Raw genomic sequence first — 18,956 nt, forward strand, 5'->3', positions numbered from 1 at the left:
TGGGAATGTCTTGATTTCTCCCTCATTTGTGAATGACAACTTTTCTGGGCAAAGAATTTTTGGTTGGCAATTGTTTTTGTTCAATATTTTACATATGTTGCTCTGTTGTCTTCTAGACTCTAGAATTTGTGGAGATGAATCTGCACAAATTCTTATGAAGGTCCCTTGATATGTTATATCGTGCTTTTTTCTTGCTGCTTTCAGAATTCTTTCCTGTCTGGCTTCAGGAATTTTATTAGAATGTGATGTGGAGTGAACCTCTTTGTATTTCTTCTAACCAGAGTTCGTGTAGATTCCTGTATTTGCAGGCTTGGTTCCCTATTCAGATCTAGGAAATACTCTATGACTATCTCTTGGAAAATTCTTTGTGTACCTTCATCATTATCATGGTACTCTGGAATTCCAATAATTCTAATGTTAGACTTCTTAATTGATTCCCACATTTCCATTTGGATTTTTTCACTTCTCTTTGTACTCTTGAGACTTGATAAATCATTACCCTATCTTCTACTTCACTTATTCTATCCTGTTTGACCCTATTCTTAAATGTTTTTCTTGCACTTTCTGAATTAGTTATATTCTTCAGTTCCAGTAATTCTTTTTTTTTATGTTTTCAATTTTCTTGGTTCTCATTTTATTCCTCAATTTGCTTCCTGATCTCTGTTAGTTTTGTTTTCTGTTTTCTTTAAATATATTTAACACTATTGTCCGGAAGTTTTCTGCTTTTTCCATTACCCTTGTCTCCACAGGAGAAAGTTCCTTTTCACGTTTTTCTTTTACTTGGTCCTTCTTGTGATTTTGTGTGTTTTATTATTTTTGTTGAATGTGGGATATTTTGATATCTTTTTTGATATTTTGAAATTCTGAGTTTTCTGATTTTCACAGGAATTACAGTTGTTAGATTTACCTCCACTATCTTAAGTTCCACTAGTGAGCACTCTTGTCCTTAGGTTTTTTGCAGCACTGAATCAGGAGTTCAATCTGAGGCTTTGTCTCTGTTATTCTTGGCTTCTAGTTTATTGCCACAGCTTTTAGGCATTTTGAATAGTTTTAAGTCTCAGAGTGCTTATTCTGGCTGGTTCTAAGGTGGCTGACTTTGCTGGTGTTAGTGTCCCTCAGTCTTCTTTGGGGTTGACTGTAGCCCAGACTGCATTCCTGAGGCTGGGTTCCTTCCCTTCACTATGTACAACTGGTACAGGGCTTTCCCTCTGTGGCTAATTGCTTATGTGTGGGACTTTCCTGCTGGCCACAGATGCGGATGAAGTGGTGGGGCTTGGCTTTCCTAGGATGAAGGTGGGGAACACTTTATGTCCTTTCCTCATGGGCAACCCCTGTACAAGCTCTCCCACAGTGTCCAGTTGCAGACAGGGAGCGAGTTGTTTTCCTCCATGTTGGCTGTTTTATGTATTTTTCTCATCCTGGCTGGAGGATGGGCCCTGCGGCTCTTCAGTTATCTGGGTCCTAGAGACCACGGGCTTTGGGTCTCAATAAGATTCAATACTACTCACTTACAGCACCTTGGCCTCCCTGCACCCCCTCCCAAGTGCATGGCCCATAAACTTCCACAGCTAATTGGTGACACCTTCCTCAGTTTAGCTCCCATGTTATGTTCTTTCTTCAGGGTGTTGTACATCTTCGTCACAAAATTGCTGCGATGAGCTGAGTTCTCCAGATGCCAGCAGCTAGAATCTTCCAGCTTCTGTGCTGACCTCATTCTTCCTCTCCCTTGTTCCTGGACTCACCTATACTCTTCACCACTCTTTAGCTGCCATCTGGAGCTCGAAGATCTCAGTCTGTGCTTCTTTTTTTTTCATTGTTTAGTGGGTTAGTTGCAGAAGGATAAGTTGGAGCCACTACTTACTCCGTCATCTTGCCACGCCCATCAAAAAAAGCATGGATTTTTATGCAGGTTTAATTTTAATTCTTAAAACAGCTCTAAGATGTTCTAAAATTAAGAGAAGGGATTTTTAAAGGAATTTCAATGATAACAAATTTTATTTATTCTGTATACATTTAAAAATGTCAGATACTAATATAAGAAAAGAGATTATTTTACAGTGTTATGTACATTATTATTAGAAATAAAAATAAAGGTGATATCACCTATCGCAAGCATAATTTAAAGCTATTTTTTCCCACTGGCTTCTTTTCTATTAGAAATAAATCATTTTGCGTTATCAATAAATTTTGGAACATTGTACAATGGTATACAACGTAGCTGTTAAAAAAATGAGGAAGATTTATAAGTGATATTAGGGATAGGACTTACAGAAACCAAAGATATATTCTAAGAAATAAACAATATGAGGGAAATATTATGAATAATATTCTTTCTAAGCACTTATTTTAAAAGTTTTATTGTGGTAAAATATATGTAACATAAAATTCAGTATTTTAACCATTTTTTAGTATACAATTCAGTGACATTAATTACATTCACAATGTTGCACAATTATCACTGCTATTTTCAAAACTTCTTCATCGCCCCAAACAGAAACTCAGTATCCATTAAGCAATAACTCCCCATTCCTCCCTCCTCCCAGCCCCTGGTAACCACTAATCCACTTTTGACTCTATGCATTTGCCTTTTCTAGATATTTCATACAATTGGGGTCATACAGTATTTGTCCTTTTGTGTCTGGCTTATTTTACTTAGCATAATTTTTTCAAGGTTCATCCATGTCACAGCATGTATCAGAACTTCATTTCTCTTTATGGCTGAATAATATTCCACTGCATGTATGTATCACATTGTATTACCTGGTTATCAAATGATGGACACTTGGGTGGTTTCTACCTTCCAGCTATTGTGAACAATGCTGCAATGAATATTGGTGTACAAGTATCTGTTTGAGTCCCCGCTTTCAAGCTTTTGAGTATATACCTAGGATTGGAATTGCCAGGTCATACGGTTATTTCTTTCCACAGTTATACTATTTTTAACTTTTTGAGGAATTGCCAAACTGTTTTCAACAGCAGCTGCACCATTTTATATTCCTAACAGCAGTGAATGATGGCTCCAATTTCTTCACATCCTTGCCAACACTTGTTATTTTCCATTATTTTTATAAGAGCCATCGTGTTGTTCTGTGCCGCTGAGTCAATTCTGACTCATAGCAACTCTACAGGACAGAGCAGAACTGCCCCCACTGGGTCTCCAAGGCTGTAATCTTTACAGAAGCAGACTGCCACATCTTTCTCCCATGAAGTGGCCGATGGGTTCAAACTGCTGACCTTTTGGTTGGCAGCTGAGCATTTAACCACTGTGCCACCAAAGCTTCTATTAAGCCATTCTAATGGGAATAAAGTGTATCTCATTGTGGCTTTGATTTGCATCTCTCTATTTACTAATGATGAGCATCTTTTCACATGCTTATTGGCCAGTGTATATCTTCTTTGGCAAAATATCTATTCAAGTCCTTTGCCCATTTTTAAATTGGGTTGTTTGTCTTTTTGTTGTTTATTTGTAAGAGTTCTATCTATGTACTTTTTAAAGAAAGGGATATACACATACTGGTATGAGCCTAATAATGACTAGAAGAATATACAAAAAATGTCTTCCAATCACAGAAACAGCAATAAAGACAGAGTGGATGAGAAAAAAGACTTTTACTTTTTATACCTTCCTCTGTTGTTTGCATTTTTACCATGGATATGTATTACCTACATCAACTTTTTAAAAAGTAAATTGAGTACAAAATTCAGAAATAGATGCAGGGAAATTTAGTGTGACAGGTCTAACACATGACTACTGATTTCCCCCCTAAAAACCCACACCTCCCCTTACTCACCTGATGATTCTAAGTCCTTTTCTCTTTTCACTGTATGCTGTTTCTCCAGGCTATCATTCTCCCTCCTTTCAACAAATATATATTGAGTATCTACTATGTACCACACACTGTGCTAAGCACAGGATGTACATTTGTGAACAAGTCAGATCTGGTTTCTTCCCTCAAGGAAATGAAGAGCTTAGTGTGACAGATAAAAAATGAGCTTTTCAGGAAAGATGCCAAGGCAATTTAATGGCAGAAAAATAGTCCTTTCAACAAATGGTCCTGGGACAACTGGATCTCCACAAGCAAAAGAATGAAGCTAGACCCATACCTCAGACCACATACAAAAACTAACTCAAAATAGATCATGGATCTAAATGTAAGAGCTAAAACTATGAAAATCTTAGAAGAAAATATAGGAGCAAATCTCCATGATCTTGGCTTAGGCAATGGTTTCTGAGATATGACACCAAAAGCACAAGAGACAAAAGGAAAAATAGATGAACTAAACTACATTAAAATAAAAAATGTGTGAGCTACAAATGATACCATACAGAAAGTAAAAAGATAACCCACAGAATGGGAGAAAATATTTGTATCCAAATAAAAAGCCAAAACTGCTGCCCTTGAGCTGATTCCAACTCAGAGCAACCTAACAGGACAGAGCAGAACTGCCCCATAGGGTTCCCAAGGAGTGGCTGGGTGTATTTGAACTGCCAACCTTTTGGTTAGCAGCTGAGCTCTTAAACTACTGCACCACCAGGGCTCCATTTGTATCCAGAATATACAAAAAAAAAAAAAAATCTTACAACTGAAAAATAATAATAACCCAATTAAAAAACAGGCAAACGGAAATGTAAATCAATACCACAATAAGATACCACTTCACACCTATTACTCTGGTATACCCAGTGCTGTCAAGTCGATTCCGCCTCATAGTGACCCTACAGGACAGAGCAGAACTGCCCCATGGAGTCTCCAAGGAGCGCCTGGTGGATTCAAACTGCCAACCTTTTGGTTAGCAGCCATAGCACTTAACCACTATGCCACCAGGGTCTCTTCACACCTACTAGTATGGCTATAATAGAAAAATCGGATAGTAACAGGTGAGGGTATGGAAAAATTAGAACACCATACACTTCTGTGAAAATCTAAAACAGTGCGGTACCTCAAAAGGTCACACATACAGTTACACATGACCCAACAATTCCTCTCCTAGATACATGTCCAGGAAAAATGAAAACATGTACCCGACTGCTCATAGCAGCATTATTTAAAATAGCTAAAAAGTGGTAACAACCCCAGCGTCCACCAACTGAAGAATAAATAAATAAAATGAGATATACACACACAACGGGATATTACTGAACAACAAGAAGACATGAAGTACTGATACATGCTACAACATGGATGGACCCTACAAACATTACGCTCAGTGAAAAAAGCCAGATATAAAGTGCCATGTATTATATGAGTCCATTTAGACGAAATGTCCAGAACAGGTAAATCTATAGAGGCAGAAAGTAGATGAGTGGTTGCCAGAGGCTGGGGAGCTGGGGGATGGGGCATGGGGAATGATTGCTAATGGGTACAGGTTTCTTTTGGGAGGAATGGAAATGTTCTAAAATTAGATTGTGATGATGGCTGCACAACTCTGAATATACTAAAGCCATTGAATTGTACATTTTACATTGGTGAATTTTATGGTATATTAATTGTATCTCAAGAAAGATTAAAAAAAAAAAAGACAAGCAACTAAACAACTACAAATTGCAGTAAGTACATAGAGAGGAAACAGGATATTATGACAGAAAATAAAGGAGGTGATTAGGGAAGGGATGGCTGGCATTTAAACTAAAACATGAAGGAGCCAGACTTGTGGTGTCAGGCAGTGGGAAGAGCACGTGAGAAAGCCTTGAGGAGAAAAAACTTTGGAGTGCTGAAGAACAGAACAAAGTCCAGTGCGGCTGGGGCACAGCGAGCGGCAGATGAAATCGCAGAGGCAGCAGGTGTAACTGGCAACGGTGAATTGTTTTTACGCAAGGAGTGACTATTCCGTTAGTTGTGTGGAGAATGGACTACAGAAGGCAAAGGTAGAAGGAGACCAACTAAGAGACTACCACTGCAATAGTTTGACCATCAGGTAACAGTGGCTTGGAGTAGGTCCAAGTGATTCTAGACTAGGAGGTACTGACTTCCAATTTTGGTTTCAGGATGACCGGCCCACGTGAGCAGAAACTCAGGTTTCCTGCCAACAAACAGCACCACTTGTCAGCCATGTGAGCCTGCCACCTTGGAAACGGACCCGCCAATCAGATGACTGAAACCCCAGAGTATAGCTTGACTCCAACCTTGTGAGAGCCCCAAGCTCCCCCTAGTGCTGCCTCTATAGTTTGACCTGTTGGTTTCTTTGCTCCTAGTACAGAAAAACAATGTCTTTCTTGACATACACTGTTAAAATACTGTTACAAATGGTATTCAAGTTCTATAACAGCTTTAAGAATTATGTTATCTACATGGTTCATCTCAATTAAATAAGCATTGTAGACTGGCACGGGACTCCAACCACTATGTAATGTTGCTTCCACTGGGAAATCAGTTCCAAGTTACGAACAACTAACTTAAAATGTGATTAACCCACTCATAGTTTGGGACTGGCATGCTATACAAGTATCTACTAACTGTTTCATAAACGGGGTCTTAAGTTTTTTGAGTAAAAGAAGTATACTTATATATCAATATAGCCTCCACTGCACTAAGTATTAGGTAAATATTTGTGGGTACCTAATATTTGATTGATAGAGTCTTGGAAAAACAAGCAATCAGAACTTTTTCTTGTTCAGTTTGCTGACTAATTTATGTAGATAATTTTTGATCCACATACTTGATAACTTCAAGGGAGTCTGTTATTCTTAAATTTTTTTTTTAAGAAAGCCAAATAATCTGGACACTAAACCTAAAAGCAATGTAAAGGTTTTAAGCAACTCTTATCATATCAATCCAACATGCAAACAAGACAAGCACCACACCTTTAGTGTGGTATAGCTTAGGACTGTACCTCAGACTCCTCACACGAAACCAAAAAACCAAACCCAGTGCCATCGAGTCAATTCCGACTCACAGCGACCCTACAGGCCAGATAGAACTGCCTCATAGAGTTTCCAAGGAGCGCCTGGTGGATTTGAACCGTCGATCCTTCTGTCAGCAGCTGTAGCACTTAACCACTACGCAACCAGGGTTTCCATTCCTCATACTAGGTTATACCATGTTGAGCTGATACTCATCTCTGAAGTTCTCTTCATCATACACTGAAGATACAAAGGCGCTCCTCTTCAGAAGGGGTATTTATTGGGTAATGTTTCTGTCCCATAAATCATGACACTGAACAGAAACATTTGGAATGATGTAAAATATGTCATTTAAAAATTAACAGTGAAAGCTGTGAGAGCCGAAACTTGATGGGACTTCCTTGTTTTTCCAGGTTTGGCAAGTTTTCTGCCTTTGACAGGGTGCGGTCTAACCAGTTTTCTCTCGCTCTCTATTAGTGGAAAATATTTGAATTTTCTTTCTCTTACAGGTTTCTGCCTTTTGCAGATTTTACTGAATATACTCTATAAGGAGTCTTAACTGTTGATAAAAAATTAATTTTCATTAATTATATTTGTTATATGCCATGCATCTTAATTCCATTTTCTTTTCCATAACAGCAATTTTTAAAATAATAAAATTAATTTACTTATTTATAAAAAACATAAAATATCTGTGAAAGGAAATGAGGCTTATGGATTAAGATTCTGTAAACTTTATTATAGTATGCCATGATAATGATAAACATACTTCTATTTAGTTTTTAGATACTGCAGTATTTAGAACTAATAGAAAAGAACATTAAATATTGAGACTATTTTCTAAAGGCATTTTATTTATAAGGTAAAAAGAAAATGATTATCCTATACTTGTGAACATTTATTATTTGAAAAGCAATGTGTTTTTCATTGAATTGGCTAGCAATTTTACCAAAGAACTTTTGATATCCTTAATTTCTAATGTGAAGATAGGGAAACTGAGGCACAGAGAGGTTAAACATCTTACTGGCTTCCACAGCAAGTCAGAGGTGAGATCATATGACAATTTTAACCTTTAGATTCCAACTATATATTAAGGTGGGGAAATGAGTTTATGAATCATTTAGATCTTGGTTAAAAACGTATACATATCTTTCTACAGTGTAGCTGCTTGCAAACAGTAAAATCTCCCAACTGCTGTTTTAAAAAAAACTATTATGATCACTGGACAATTTTTGCAATTCATCACTGAAAAGAAAAAAATCTACTCTCTTGGATTAGCTCCACAGAAGCCCTGGTGATGCTGTGGTTAAAGTGCTCAGCTGCTAACCAACCAAAAGGTCGGGGCTTTGACTCTACCAGTTGGTCCGTGGGAGTATGATGTAGCAGGCTGCTTCTGTATAGAGTCACAGCTTGGAAGCCCTATGGGGCAGTACTACTCTGGTCCTATACAGTCACTACGAATTGGCATCGACTTGACAGCAGTGAGTTTGGTTTCGTTTTTGGATTAGCTCCAGTCAGTTCTGGTAAGAAATTAAGAGTTGGAATACATAATTTTTTGGTCCTTTGCAGTCTATGGTAATAAATATTTTCTATCCAACTGGCTTGCTTGTCTTACCTATAGTATATTTTCTTCATAGCAGATGGCAAGCAGCTGAAACACTGTTTGAAGATCTTGTTGTCATCAGTTTCTAGTTCCAATCCACATTTTGCACAGCCAGTATATATAATGTTGGGAAGAGAAGAGAAAATACTCTTCAGAGAACTATGCGCGTTTAGGGTTATCTGCCTCTTCTGGGCCACTATAATAGGAAACACCAGCTCTAAAATCTGGGCTTTGATTAGAACCACTCCTATGAAAGGCAAACAAAAATAAATATAAATTTTAGAACAAAAAATTATACTAATTTACAAACATAGTTAACTACATAGTTGACTCACAATCACTTTACAGTAACACATACATCCAAGGCCTTGTTCTCGGTCTTCTCTTCTCCACTCTTTTCCTGGACAATCTCACCCGTACTTACGGCTTCAGTGTTTACTCTAGAATGGAAGAGGTTATCTGCCTGCAACTTAGAGTGAAGATTTATTTGGCTATTTCGGCTGAACAGATGGATGTTTTCTTTCTTCCTACCCTCTGGAATCACACAAAATAAGTTTAACCCCTCTTTTAGGAGAAATCGCGTCAAATACATGAAACTAGCTAACATGCCCTCTCTCCCGCCCTGTCTTCTGTCTTGTAACTGACCACCATCGAAATCCAAATAGGAGGTGACTCGAGAGTTAAAATTGGAACCATTGTTCCCTGTCCTTCCATATAAACAACGTGACCCCCCTCTGGAGCTGGGGTCACGAGGACACAGCAACTGGGCCTTGAGGTATGAAAAAACAGCTAGGACAATCTTGGGGAACATCTCTTAGGAAACCTTTCACAGGAACAAATATTTAGAAAGAGCACAAAAGGCCCACGTATCTTCCACTCTTACCTTTTTCTATCAGCATTTAGTAAACAGTTAAGATTTGTTGGACCAATGATTTGCTACTGAAACGTGTACCGCTGATTATTCAGAAAGACAATTTAAAATGCAGAATCACAGTGATTTAGTAGCTTTTAGCCAATGTGTGAAAAGGTGAAACTTTTAGTGATCTTACCCATTGGTAATGTCAATATAAACTGATGGTCCTACCACTCCTCAGACCCTGGCAGACATGGCTCCGGCAGCACGTTTGCTCATTCCCACTCCTGCCTCCTCCTAGAGCACATGCTAAATAAAATCTTTCTTTACTTTACTGTAATTTTGTGGTGATTTTACCCTAGGACGGAGGTGAGTTATTCTACTATTCTTTATTTTATCCAGAAAAAACATACCACTAGCTAATTCTCTTTTTGATTAAACTTTCTTTTTTCAATTCCCTGCCCATCATCATCCATACTATGGGTTGTGGGATCTATTTTATTAAAAATAGATGTTTTAGTTTTATTTCAAGAGACTTTTCTTATCCAGGAACCTAAAAATTCCTGACCCAAATTTAATCTGCCTGTGGCATCACTGGAAACCCTGGTGGTGTAGTGGTTAAGTACTATGGGTGCTAATCACGAGGTCGGCAGTTCGAATCCGCCAGGCGCTCCCTGGAAACTCTATGGGGCAGTTCTACTCTGTCCTATAGGGTCGCTATGAGTCGGAATTGACTCGACGGCAGTGGGTTTGGTTTTGGTTTTTGGTGGCATCACTGGCCTGTTTTTTTCCACCCAAAGTGAAAAATGGTTTTTCTTTCCTGTTGGAAGAGCAGTCAATAGCGAAAACATTACCTCCTGAGTGAATGAAAAAGACTCTAGGCTTACTTAATTTAAATTTCAAAAGGCTTAAAGGCTGCAGGTGGGTGGGGGGCAAATCTTCAGCTGCCAGGCCAGAGACCACCTACTAACCTGGTATCAGTGATCTCAGTAAAAGGGGCAGGGCAGGGTTCAATCAATTGCATTAAGATTAGCCAGTGGTTGATCTTCTATTCTTCTCCCTCCTATTCTCTTTAGAAACCTCATTGTAAATAGCCTACTTCAAGCCATTTGCTTTTTTTTTCCCCCCTTAATCAGCATGGTCTCCCTCTATGTACATAGAAAAAATGCTGAGAATAAACCTTATATTTCAATTTCATTGAGTTTTGATTATTCTGGACAGGGTATTGGGTATACAGCTACATGAGCACCAAGATCTGCATTTACTAAATGTTTCTCCTGTGACTCTCAGGGCTCTGAGGCGTGTTCATTCACTCATTTAACCAATACTGAGTATCTACTATCTGCCAGACATTCTTCTTTCCTAAATTATTTACAATACTTCATACTAGTGAGGTCTATGTATCTGAGCATTCTCTTCCCTGCCTGCCATTCACTTCAAAGCCTTCTTAAGACAGTAGACAAATGTGTTCTTCATTCTGTTAAAAAAAAACTTAGCGTTTTTTTTTTTAGCGTTAACATCCTAAGAAACTCTGGTTAAAACCTCAGCTGTTTAGGTCACAGGACATGCTGATTCCCAGGGAGGAGAAGGTAGGCGTTAGCTCCCATCTTTAGGCTTGCACTGTCTTTGCAGCTTCACCACCTCTTTGGCTTCTGTCCCCCAGGGATGACACCCTGGGTATGTATTGCATCTGCAGCCTGCAGCCTAAAAGGACCTGCAGGGAGGGAGAGCTTCTCTGACACTCACACTCAGGCAGGCAAAAAGCCTTTCAAAACCCACCTACAGATGAGGGATGGGCTTCCCCAGGCATCGTGCAGGGGATGTGTTCTTTCCACCGTGCGGATGAAATAAACAGGGACACACGATTCCTCCCCTTAGAGTAGGTAGGTGTTGCTCATGTTATTATTATTGTTGACATTACTATCACTACCGCCTATACTGCCCAGTCCTTTGGCTCTTCCATTGCAAAGTTTATTTCTTGATTTCTAAAAAGTCTCAATTAGTTCTTCAAATCCTCGTATATCCTTTAAGAAGCTGCTCAAATAAATAAAACTACATTGAGGCATGAGTGATTTATGGAAGAGTGTACCTCTGCTGGGAGATTCTGGTGAGGTGACTTGTATGGTTTTGGAGGAAAAAAATCATTCCGTCTATATTTTTGTAAACTGCGATAAGAAAGCTGGACAATCTTTATTACCTGTGGGAGCTTTCAGTAGAGGAATAAAAGCCTTGTAGGTTAAAAGCTGAGACAACAGGTTTCTTGCTGGGAGAGTTTCCTTGGCCCCATTTCAAACTATGTTCAGATATCACACACCTTTTTGCAGTGGAGAGATATACAAGCAAATGTTGGGACTGGGAACAGCTGTACACCTTAGGAGGTAGTAAACTCCTGGTCACGAGCTCATCATTCTAGTCTCTTACTGTCTTTTCTGTTTCCTCCAGAGTCAGCATATCTGATAAACTATCGCACACTCTATACCACACCTCTTCTGAGACATGTAAAATCACTAAGAAAATATTTAATGAAGGCATTCAATAATGTTAGAAGAATGTTAATGCCACTTCTATCATTTTGTAAATTTCTACACCTCTTGAAAAGAAGTAAAAAGGCCATTCTGAATGGGGACTCCTCTTCCCCCAGGCTTCCAGCGAGCTGGGTGCTGATACTCTGCTGATGGGAGGCTAAGACACCCAGTGAGCATCTTCATTCCTTTGCAAGGAGTCACAGACAGCCTTACCCACTCTGGTCTAGTTCTGCTGAGAGAGCAGGTCTCCTGAGGAAATCCTCTCACGCTGATCTCCCTTTCTTCCTCCTTGTATTTAATTAACTATAAAATAAGTAAGGAAAAAATACTTGTACTTCCTTGCGCTCTCTCAAATTCTGCCTTAAAAACACACAAACAATGCTAGAAACTGAATTCAACCCTCATAGATGAACATAAAGAAAATGAAAAAGGCTAAAAGGGTCTGTGAACAGAGCCAACCCAGGACAGACTGTAACAGCACAGAGTTCTGGCATGTTTCCCAATGAAGAGCACATCTCCAGGGTTTCCAACAACACCCCTCATTCCTAGTCTCACCCCCAAAGTCCCTGGGGCTATATCCTTGGTAACACTAATCATCAGTGGTGTGGCCACCTATTTTGTTATTGTTTTATTTACTTTTTAATCTAAGTCTCCAATCCCAGTAGGTAACTGTTTTGTATAAGCAATAGGTAACAAAGCTGGCTTCTCCATGACACCAAATTAAACATCTAAATGCAGTAACGTAGCCCCTCTACTGCCTTATGGCGTTTCTTCTCGTGGGGACCAGCTCTGTAAGCATGTGGGGTGTTTTTTGAGGGGACGGGAAGCATATAAATATGAAACTGGTTTAGGAACTTCTATGATGCTACATTATTCAAGATTTCACCAGCTGGTATAAATCTAGAGACTTCTGTGGCCACATGCAACTTACTTCCATTTTTGAAAGTGGTATAAAAATTTTATAGTACAAAAGTTTGTCAATTTTCTATCATCTGTGTTTGCCTACCAGAAATATTATTAACCTTAAATTCATATTAACAAATGTTTCAATGTAAGCTTGGGTGTAGGGAGTTTTTCCCTGGAAATAAAATCTCTATGCTCAATTAAAAAAAAGCCGTAGTGGCACAGTGGGTAAGTGCTCAGTTGCTAACTGAAAGGTCAGCGGTCAGCAGTTCAAACTCACCAGTGGCTCCACAGGAAAAAGACGTTGCAATTTGTTTCATGAAGATTAACCCGTAACCTGCTGCTGTCGTGTTGATTCCGACTCATAGCGACCCTATAGGACAGAGTAGAACTGCCCCATAAAGGTTTCCAAGGAGCGCCTGGTGGATCCAAACTGCTGACCTTCTGGTTAGCTTAACCACTACGTCACCACGGTCTGAAGAGTACCAAAACAAAAAACCAAACCCGTGCCATCGAGTTAATTTCACCTCATGGCGACCCTATAGGACAGAGTAGAACTGCTCCATAGAGTTTCCAAGGAGCGCCCGGCAGATTTGAATTGCTGACCCTTTGGATAGCAGTCATAGCACTTAACCACTAGGCCACCAGGGTTTCCAAGAGTACAGCCTAGGAAATCCTATGAGGCAGTTCTACTCGGTCCTTATAGGGTCGCTATGAGTTGGAACTGACTCAATGGCAATGAGTTGGTTTGGTTTTGGCTACTCAATTAAAAGTCGGGTTTTTTGAGGGTCTTGTTATTTTAAGGAGCCGTGGTAACACAGTGGTTAAGTGCTCACTGCTGACTGAAAGGTCGGCGGTTCAAACCTACCAATCGCTCCAGGGAGAAAGATGTGGCAGTCTACTTCCACAAAGATTACGGCCTTGGAAACCCTACGGGGCAGTTCTACTCTGTCATACAGAGTCGCTGTGAGTCAGAATAGACTCCACAGCACATGACAACGATAATAAGGTTTTTTAATCTGGCATTGGCCAAAGTACAGTAACAGGGACTGGGTTTGCTCTCCTACCCGGAACAACTGAAATACCCAATGTATTAAATGTCAAGAATTTGGACAGTAGGCAGCAAAGGGCAGTGACCGCTAAGAAATGAGAAACAAAAAATGTGAGCCCTGTCACTGCCTCAGCTTACAGACTGGAGTTCCTGGCTGTGGCACAAGGAGGGGGAACTCGAACAGAGCCTGATGGCTTCTCTGAGTTAAGGGGAGATGGAGCTGGGGGTCCAGAGAGGCTGAGGGGACTAGAGTTCACAAGGCAGGGTACTGGACAGGCGAGAGCTGAAAGGAGAGCCCTCTGGAGTACTGAGAGTCCTCCTGCAGAATTCAGCTAAGTATAGCTTTCCGCTCAGTAAATGTGACCTGAGGCCAAGGAGAGCTATCTGAAAGGATCACACAGGGCGGGAAATAATGCCTTTCCCTACCAGCTAGAGGAGAAAACCTTGCAATCCACCGTGTTGGGTAAAGAACTCAGAAGCTGTACTTAGAGGGAAATTTATGGCACAAAACACCCATATAGGAAAAGAAAAAAGGTCTCATATCAATGACCTCAATTTCCAATTTCTACATTAAAAAATGAGAAAATGAAGAGAAAGTAAAACCCAGTTAAGCAGAAGAATGGAAATAATAAGCATCAGACCAGAAATCAATGAAACAGAAAAACAACAGAGAAAAATCAATGAAACCAAAAGGCGGTTCTTTGAAATGATCAGTAAAACTGATAAACTAATCATAAAAAAAAACAAAAACAAAAACAGAAAACACAAATTATCACATCAGGGAGGTGATCACTACAGATTTCACAGATATTAAAAAGGATAGGAAGGGAATATTATAACTTTATGCCAATGAATTTTTGTCGTTGTTGCTATGTCAACAAATTAGATGAAATGAACACATTTCTTTCTTTTTCTGAGAGTGTTAGGGTTAATTTTGGGTTATGTTTAGTTTTAGGGTTAGGTTTATGTTTGGTTTAGGGTTAAGAGTTATGTTTAGGGTTAGGGTTATGCTTCAAGTTTAATGTTGGGTTTTAAGGTTAGAGTTAGGGCTTGACTTTGGGTTAGGGTTAGGGATTGGGTTAGGTTTGGGGTTAGGGTTGGGTTTATGTTTAGAGTTAGAGTTAGGGTTAGGTTTCACGTTATCTTTGGACTTAGGTTTAAAATCACAATTTAGTGTTAGGAATACAGCTAGGTTTAGGGTTAAGTTTAGGGTTATGTTTAGTTTTACAGTCACAGTTGGGTTTAGGATTAGGGTTATATATATTGTTAGGAATAGGTTAAAGATGAGGGTTAGTTTTAGGTGAGTGGTTAGTGTTATGGATTGAATTGTGTCCCCCCAAAATATGTGTTGTTCTAACCGCTATGCCTTTGGTTATAATCCATTTTTGGAATGCATTGTTTAGGATTAGTGTAGGGTGTGAGATATAAAAGAGATTAAATGGGCATAAAAGAAGCAGAGATGGGGGAAGGGAGATGCCAGGCCACAGGAAGACCACCTAGGAGCAGAAGCTCAAAGAGATAAGGACTTTCCTCCAGAGATGACAGAGAAAGCCCATCCCTTGAGTCAGCACCCTAAATTCAGACTTCAAGCCTCCTAAACCATGAGAAAATAAATCTCTGCTCATTAAAGCCATCTTCTTGTGGTATTTCTGTTATAGTAGCACAAGATAATTAAGAAAGTTAGGTTTAATGTTAGGGTTATTTTTAGGGTTAGGGTTAGGGTTAAGAGTTATATTTAGGCTTAGCATCTGGTTTTAGGGTTTATGTGCAGTTTTTTTTTTTCCAACTTTTTTAATTAAATTTTATTTTTGGTGAAAATATACACAGTAAAACCTGCTCCCATTTCATGGCTTCTAGACAAAATGATCAGTGACACTGGTTAAATTTCTTCACATTGTGTCAACATTCTCATTATTTCTGTTTTGTTGTTTTACTTCTATTTACTTAAACTCCCTGCCCCCTCAACCTTCTCATCTATGCTTTGAAATAGCTGTTGACCCTTTGGTCTTATACTGATTTTTTTTTTTTTTTTTAAAGTAATGCAATACTCAAGGGTGACAATCTTTACTCTTTGGGCTAAACTGTTACTTAGTTTAAAAGTGACTTCAGGGAATAGCTTCAATTCAAGGTTTGAAAAGTTACTCAGGGTCATTATCTTGGGGACTGTTCCAAACTCCAATAGATCCATTAAGTCTGGATTCTTTAAGAATTTGAAGTTCTGTTCCTCATATTTTCTCCCTTCTTATCAGGATTTCCCTATTATGTTCCTGATCAGAACGTTCAATACTGGTAGCCCGGCACCATCTAGTTTTTCTGGTCTCAAGGTGGAGAAACAGTGGTTCATGTAGACAATTAGTCCTGCAATTCAGTTCCTTCTCTGATTCTTAGGTTTCCTTCTTTCTCTTTTGTTCCAGACAAATAAAAACCAGCAGTTGTATCTTAGATGGCCACTTGTAAGCTTTTAAGATGTCATACATTACTCACTTTATTGGGAAGTAAAACATAAATTATAAGAACTATATTATGTCATCTGACTCTATTGTCCCATGAGACCACAGCCCCAAGGCCCCCAAACCAAGAGAACTAATCTCATGAGGTTACTGATTACGTCTAATGAGTATCATCAGTATCTGCAACCCTGCACCCCTTTGTTTTTGGTTGTTGCTGAATGCATTTCTTGAAAGACATGAACTATCATAGCTCATTAAAGAATAAGCAGACAACCTGAATAGCCTTGTTTCTATTAAAGAAACTGAATTTGTAGTTAAAAACCTTCCAATAAAGACAATTTCAAGTCTAGATTACTCCACCGGAGAATTCTATCAAACATTTAAGGAGGAAATCATTCAAATTCTGATCACTGTCTTCTAGAAAATTATAAATGAGGGACTATATTCCGATTCATTTGATGAATATTACCCTAATACCAAAATCAGGAAAAGACATTCTAAGAAAAGATGAAAACTACAGACAAATACCCCTCATAAACACAGATACAAAAATTCTTAACAAATGTTAGAAAACTCAATCCCACAATGCAAAAAGATGATTCTATGTCATGATCAAGTGAGATTTACCCTATAGATGCAAGGTTGGCTTAACATATAAAAATCAATCAATGTAATTAACTATATTAAAAAGATTAAAAAAGAAAAACTTTATGATCAGCTCAAATAGGTACAAAAAAGCATTTAACAAATTTCCATACCCATTCCTGATAAACACCTTCAGCAAACTAGGAGTAGAAAGGTATTTTCTAAACCTGCTAAAGGCCATCTACGGAAAACCTACTGTCAACAATGTAATCAATGATGGAAAAAAAGAACGCTTTCTCCCTAAGATCAAGAACAAGGTTAAGATATCCACTTTCACATCTTCTATTCAATATTATACTAGAGGTTCTACCAAAAGCCATGAGGCAAGTAAAAGAAAAGGCATTCAGATTGGAGGGGAAGAAGTAAAACTGTCTTCTTTCACAGACAAGACAGTCTATGTAGAAAACTCAAATCTACAAAAACCACAGCATAAAAATACAAAACTCTGGCAGAAGATGTGAAAGACTTGTACTCTGAAAACTACAAAACATTGCTCAGTGAAATTAAAGAAGACCAGAATAAATGGAGAGATATATATTTGTTCATGGGTTGGCAAACTCAATATTGTTAAAATGTCAATTCTCCCCAAATTGATCTATAACTTTAACACGATCTCAACCAAAACTGCAGCAGGGTTTTTTTTGTTTATCAAAATTGACAAACTGATTCTAAAATTTATATGGAAATAGAAAGGACCTAGAATAGCCAAAACCACCTCGGGAAAAAAAATGAACAAACTTGGAGGGCTAACACTACCTAATTTCAAGATTTATTATAAAGCTACACTAATCTAAAGAGTGTGGTATTGGTGTAAAGATAGACAAACAGATCAATGAAACAGAAAAGAAAGTTCAGAATTAGGCCCACACATATGTGCACAACTGATTTTTGACAACAGATGCAAAGGTTATTCACTGGACAAGGAATAATCTTTTCAACAAACTGTGCTGGAACAACTGGATATCCATATACAAAATAAATAACTTCAAGTTATACCTTATACCATGTACAAAGATTAACTCAATATGGATCACAGACCTAAATATAAAACTAAAACTAAAACTTCTAGAAGAAAACAGAGGGGAAAACCCTTAGCGGCCTTAGGTTAGGCGAAGATTTCTTAGATATGACACTAAAAGCACAAGTCATGAAAGAACAAATGGATAAACTGGACTTAAACTTGTGACCTTCAAAAGACCTTGTTAAAAAAAAAAAAAAAAACGGAAAGACAAGCCATAGACTGGGAGAAAATATTTGCAAAGTATACACCTTAAAAAAGACTTGACCAAGAATATACAAAGAACCCTCAACATTCAGTAATAAAACAATCCATCCAATTTTTTTTGAAATGGGAAAAATGTGTGAATAAACACTACACCAAATTAAGATATATGGATGGCAATTATGTACATAAAAAGATGTTCAATATTATTAGCCAGTCCCAGAAACTAAATGAAAATTAAAGCCACAAAGAGATATCCCTACATGCCTATTAAAATAAAAAACCAAACCCGTTGAAACTGTCGATTCCAGCTCCTAGCAACCCTGTAAGACAGAGTAGCACTGCCCCATAGGGTTTCCAAGGCTGTAATCTTTACGGAAGCAAACTGCCACATCTTTCTCCCGCAGAGCTCGTAGTTTGAACTGCCGACCTTTTGGTTAGCAACCAAGCGCCTAACTACTGTGCCACAAGGGCTCTTTACACACCTAATAGAATGGCTAAAATTAAAAAGACTAACCATACCAAGTGTTGACAAGGGTGTGGAGAAAACAGAACCTTCATATACTGCTGGTGGCAATGTAAAATGGTACAACCACTTTGGAAAACAGTTGGGCAGTTTCTTAAAAAGTTAAACACACACCTACTATATGACCTAGCTATTTATCCCACACCTAGGTTATCTACTCAAAAGAGAAGAAAGCATATCTCCATATAAAGACTTGCACAAATGTTCACAGATGTTTTATCTGCAACTGCCAAGAACTGGAACCAAGCCAAACGTTCATCATCAGGTGAGTGGGTAAACAGATCGTGGTATATGCACACAGCAGAATGAAAAGGAATGAACTACTGATGTGCACAAC

At 38.5% G+C, this 18,956-nt stretch overlaps 1 protein-coding gene across 5 annotated transcripts in view; it reads right to left on the reverse strand.

Annotated features, from left to right (window-relative positions):
• The window catches only part of SHLD2 (shieldin complex subunit 2), a 132,467-nt gene that overhangs the window by 17,641 nt on the left and 95,870 nt on the right, over positions 1-18,956 (reverse strand). For 4 of the 5 annotated variants that reach the window (XM_049894347.1, XM_049894348.1, XM_049894344.1 and 1 more), the window contains one exon: positions 8,457-8,691. In XM_049894347.1, coding sequence (XP_049750304.1) covers positions 8,457-8,691 — 235 coding nt within the window. Of the gene's footprint in view, positions 1-8,456; positions 8,692-12,035; positions 12,126-18,956 lie in introns of those variants that run through there. The other variant, XR_007518492.1, reaches the window with a different exon arrangement.

This window comes from Elephas maximus, chromosome 8, assembly GCF_024166365.1.
Source record: "Elephas maximus indicus isolate mEleMax1 chromosome 8, mEleMax1 primary haplotype, whole genome shotgun sequence".
Taxonomy (NCBI): Eukaryota; Metazoa; Chordata; class Mammalia; order Proboscidea; family Elephantidae; genus Elephas; species Elephas maximus.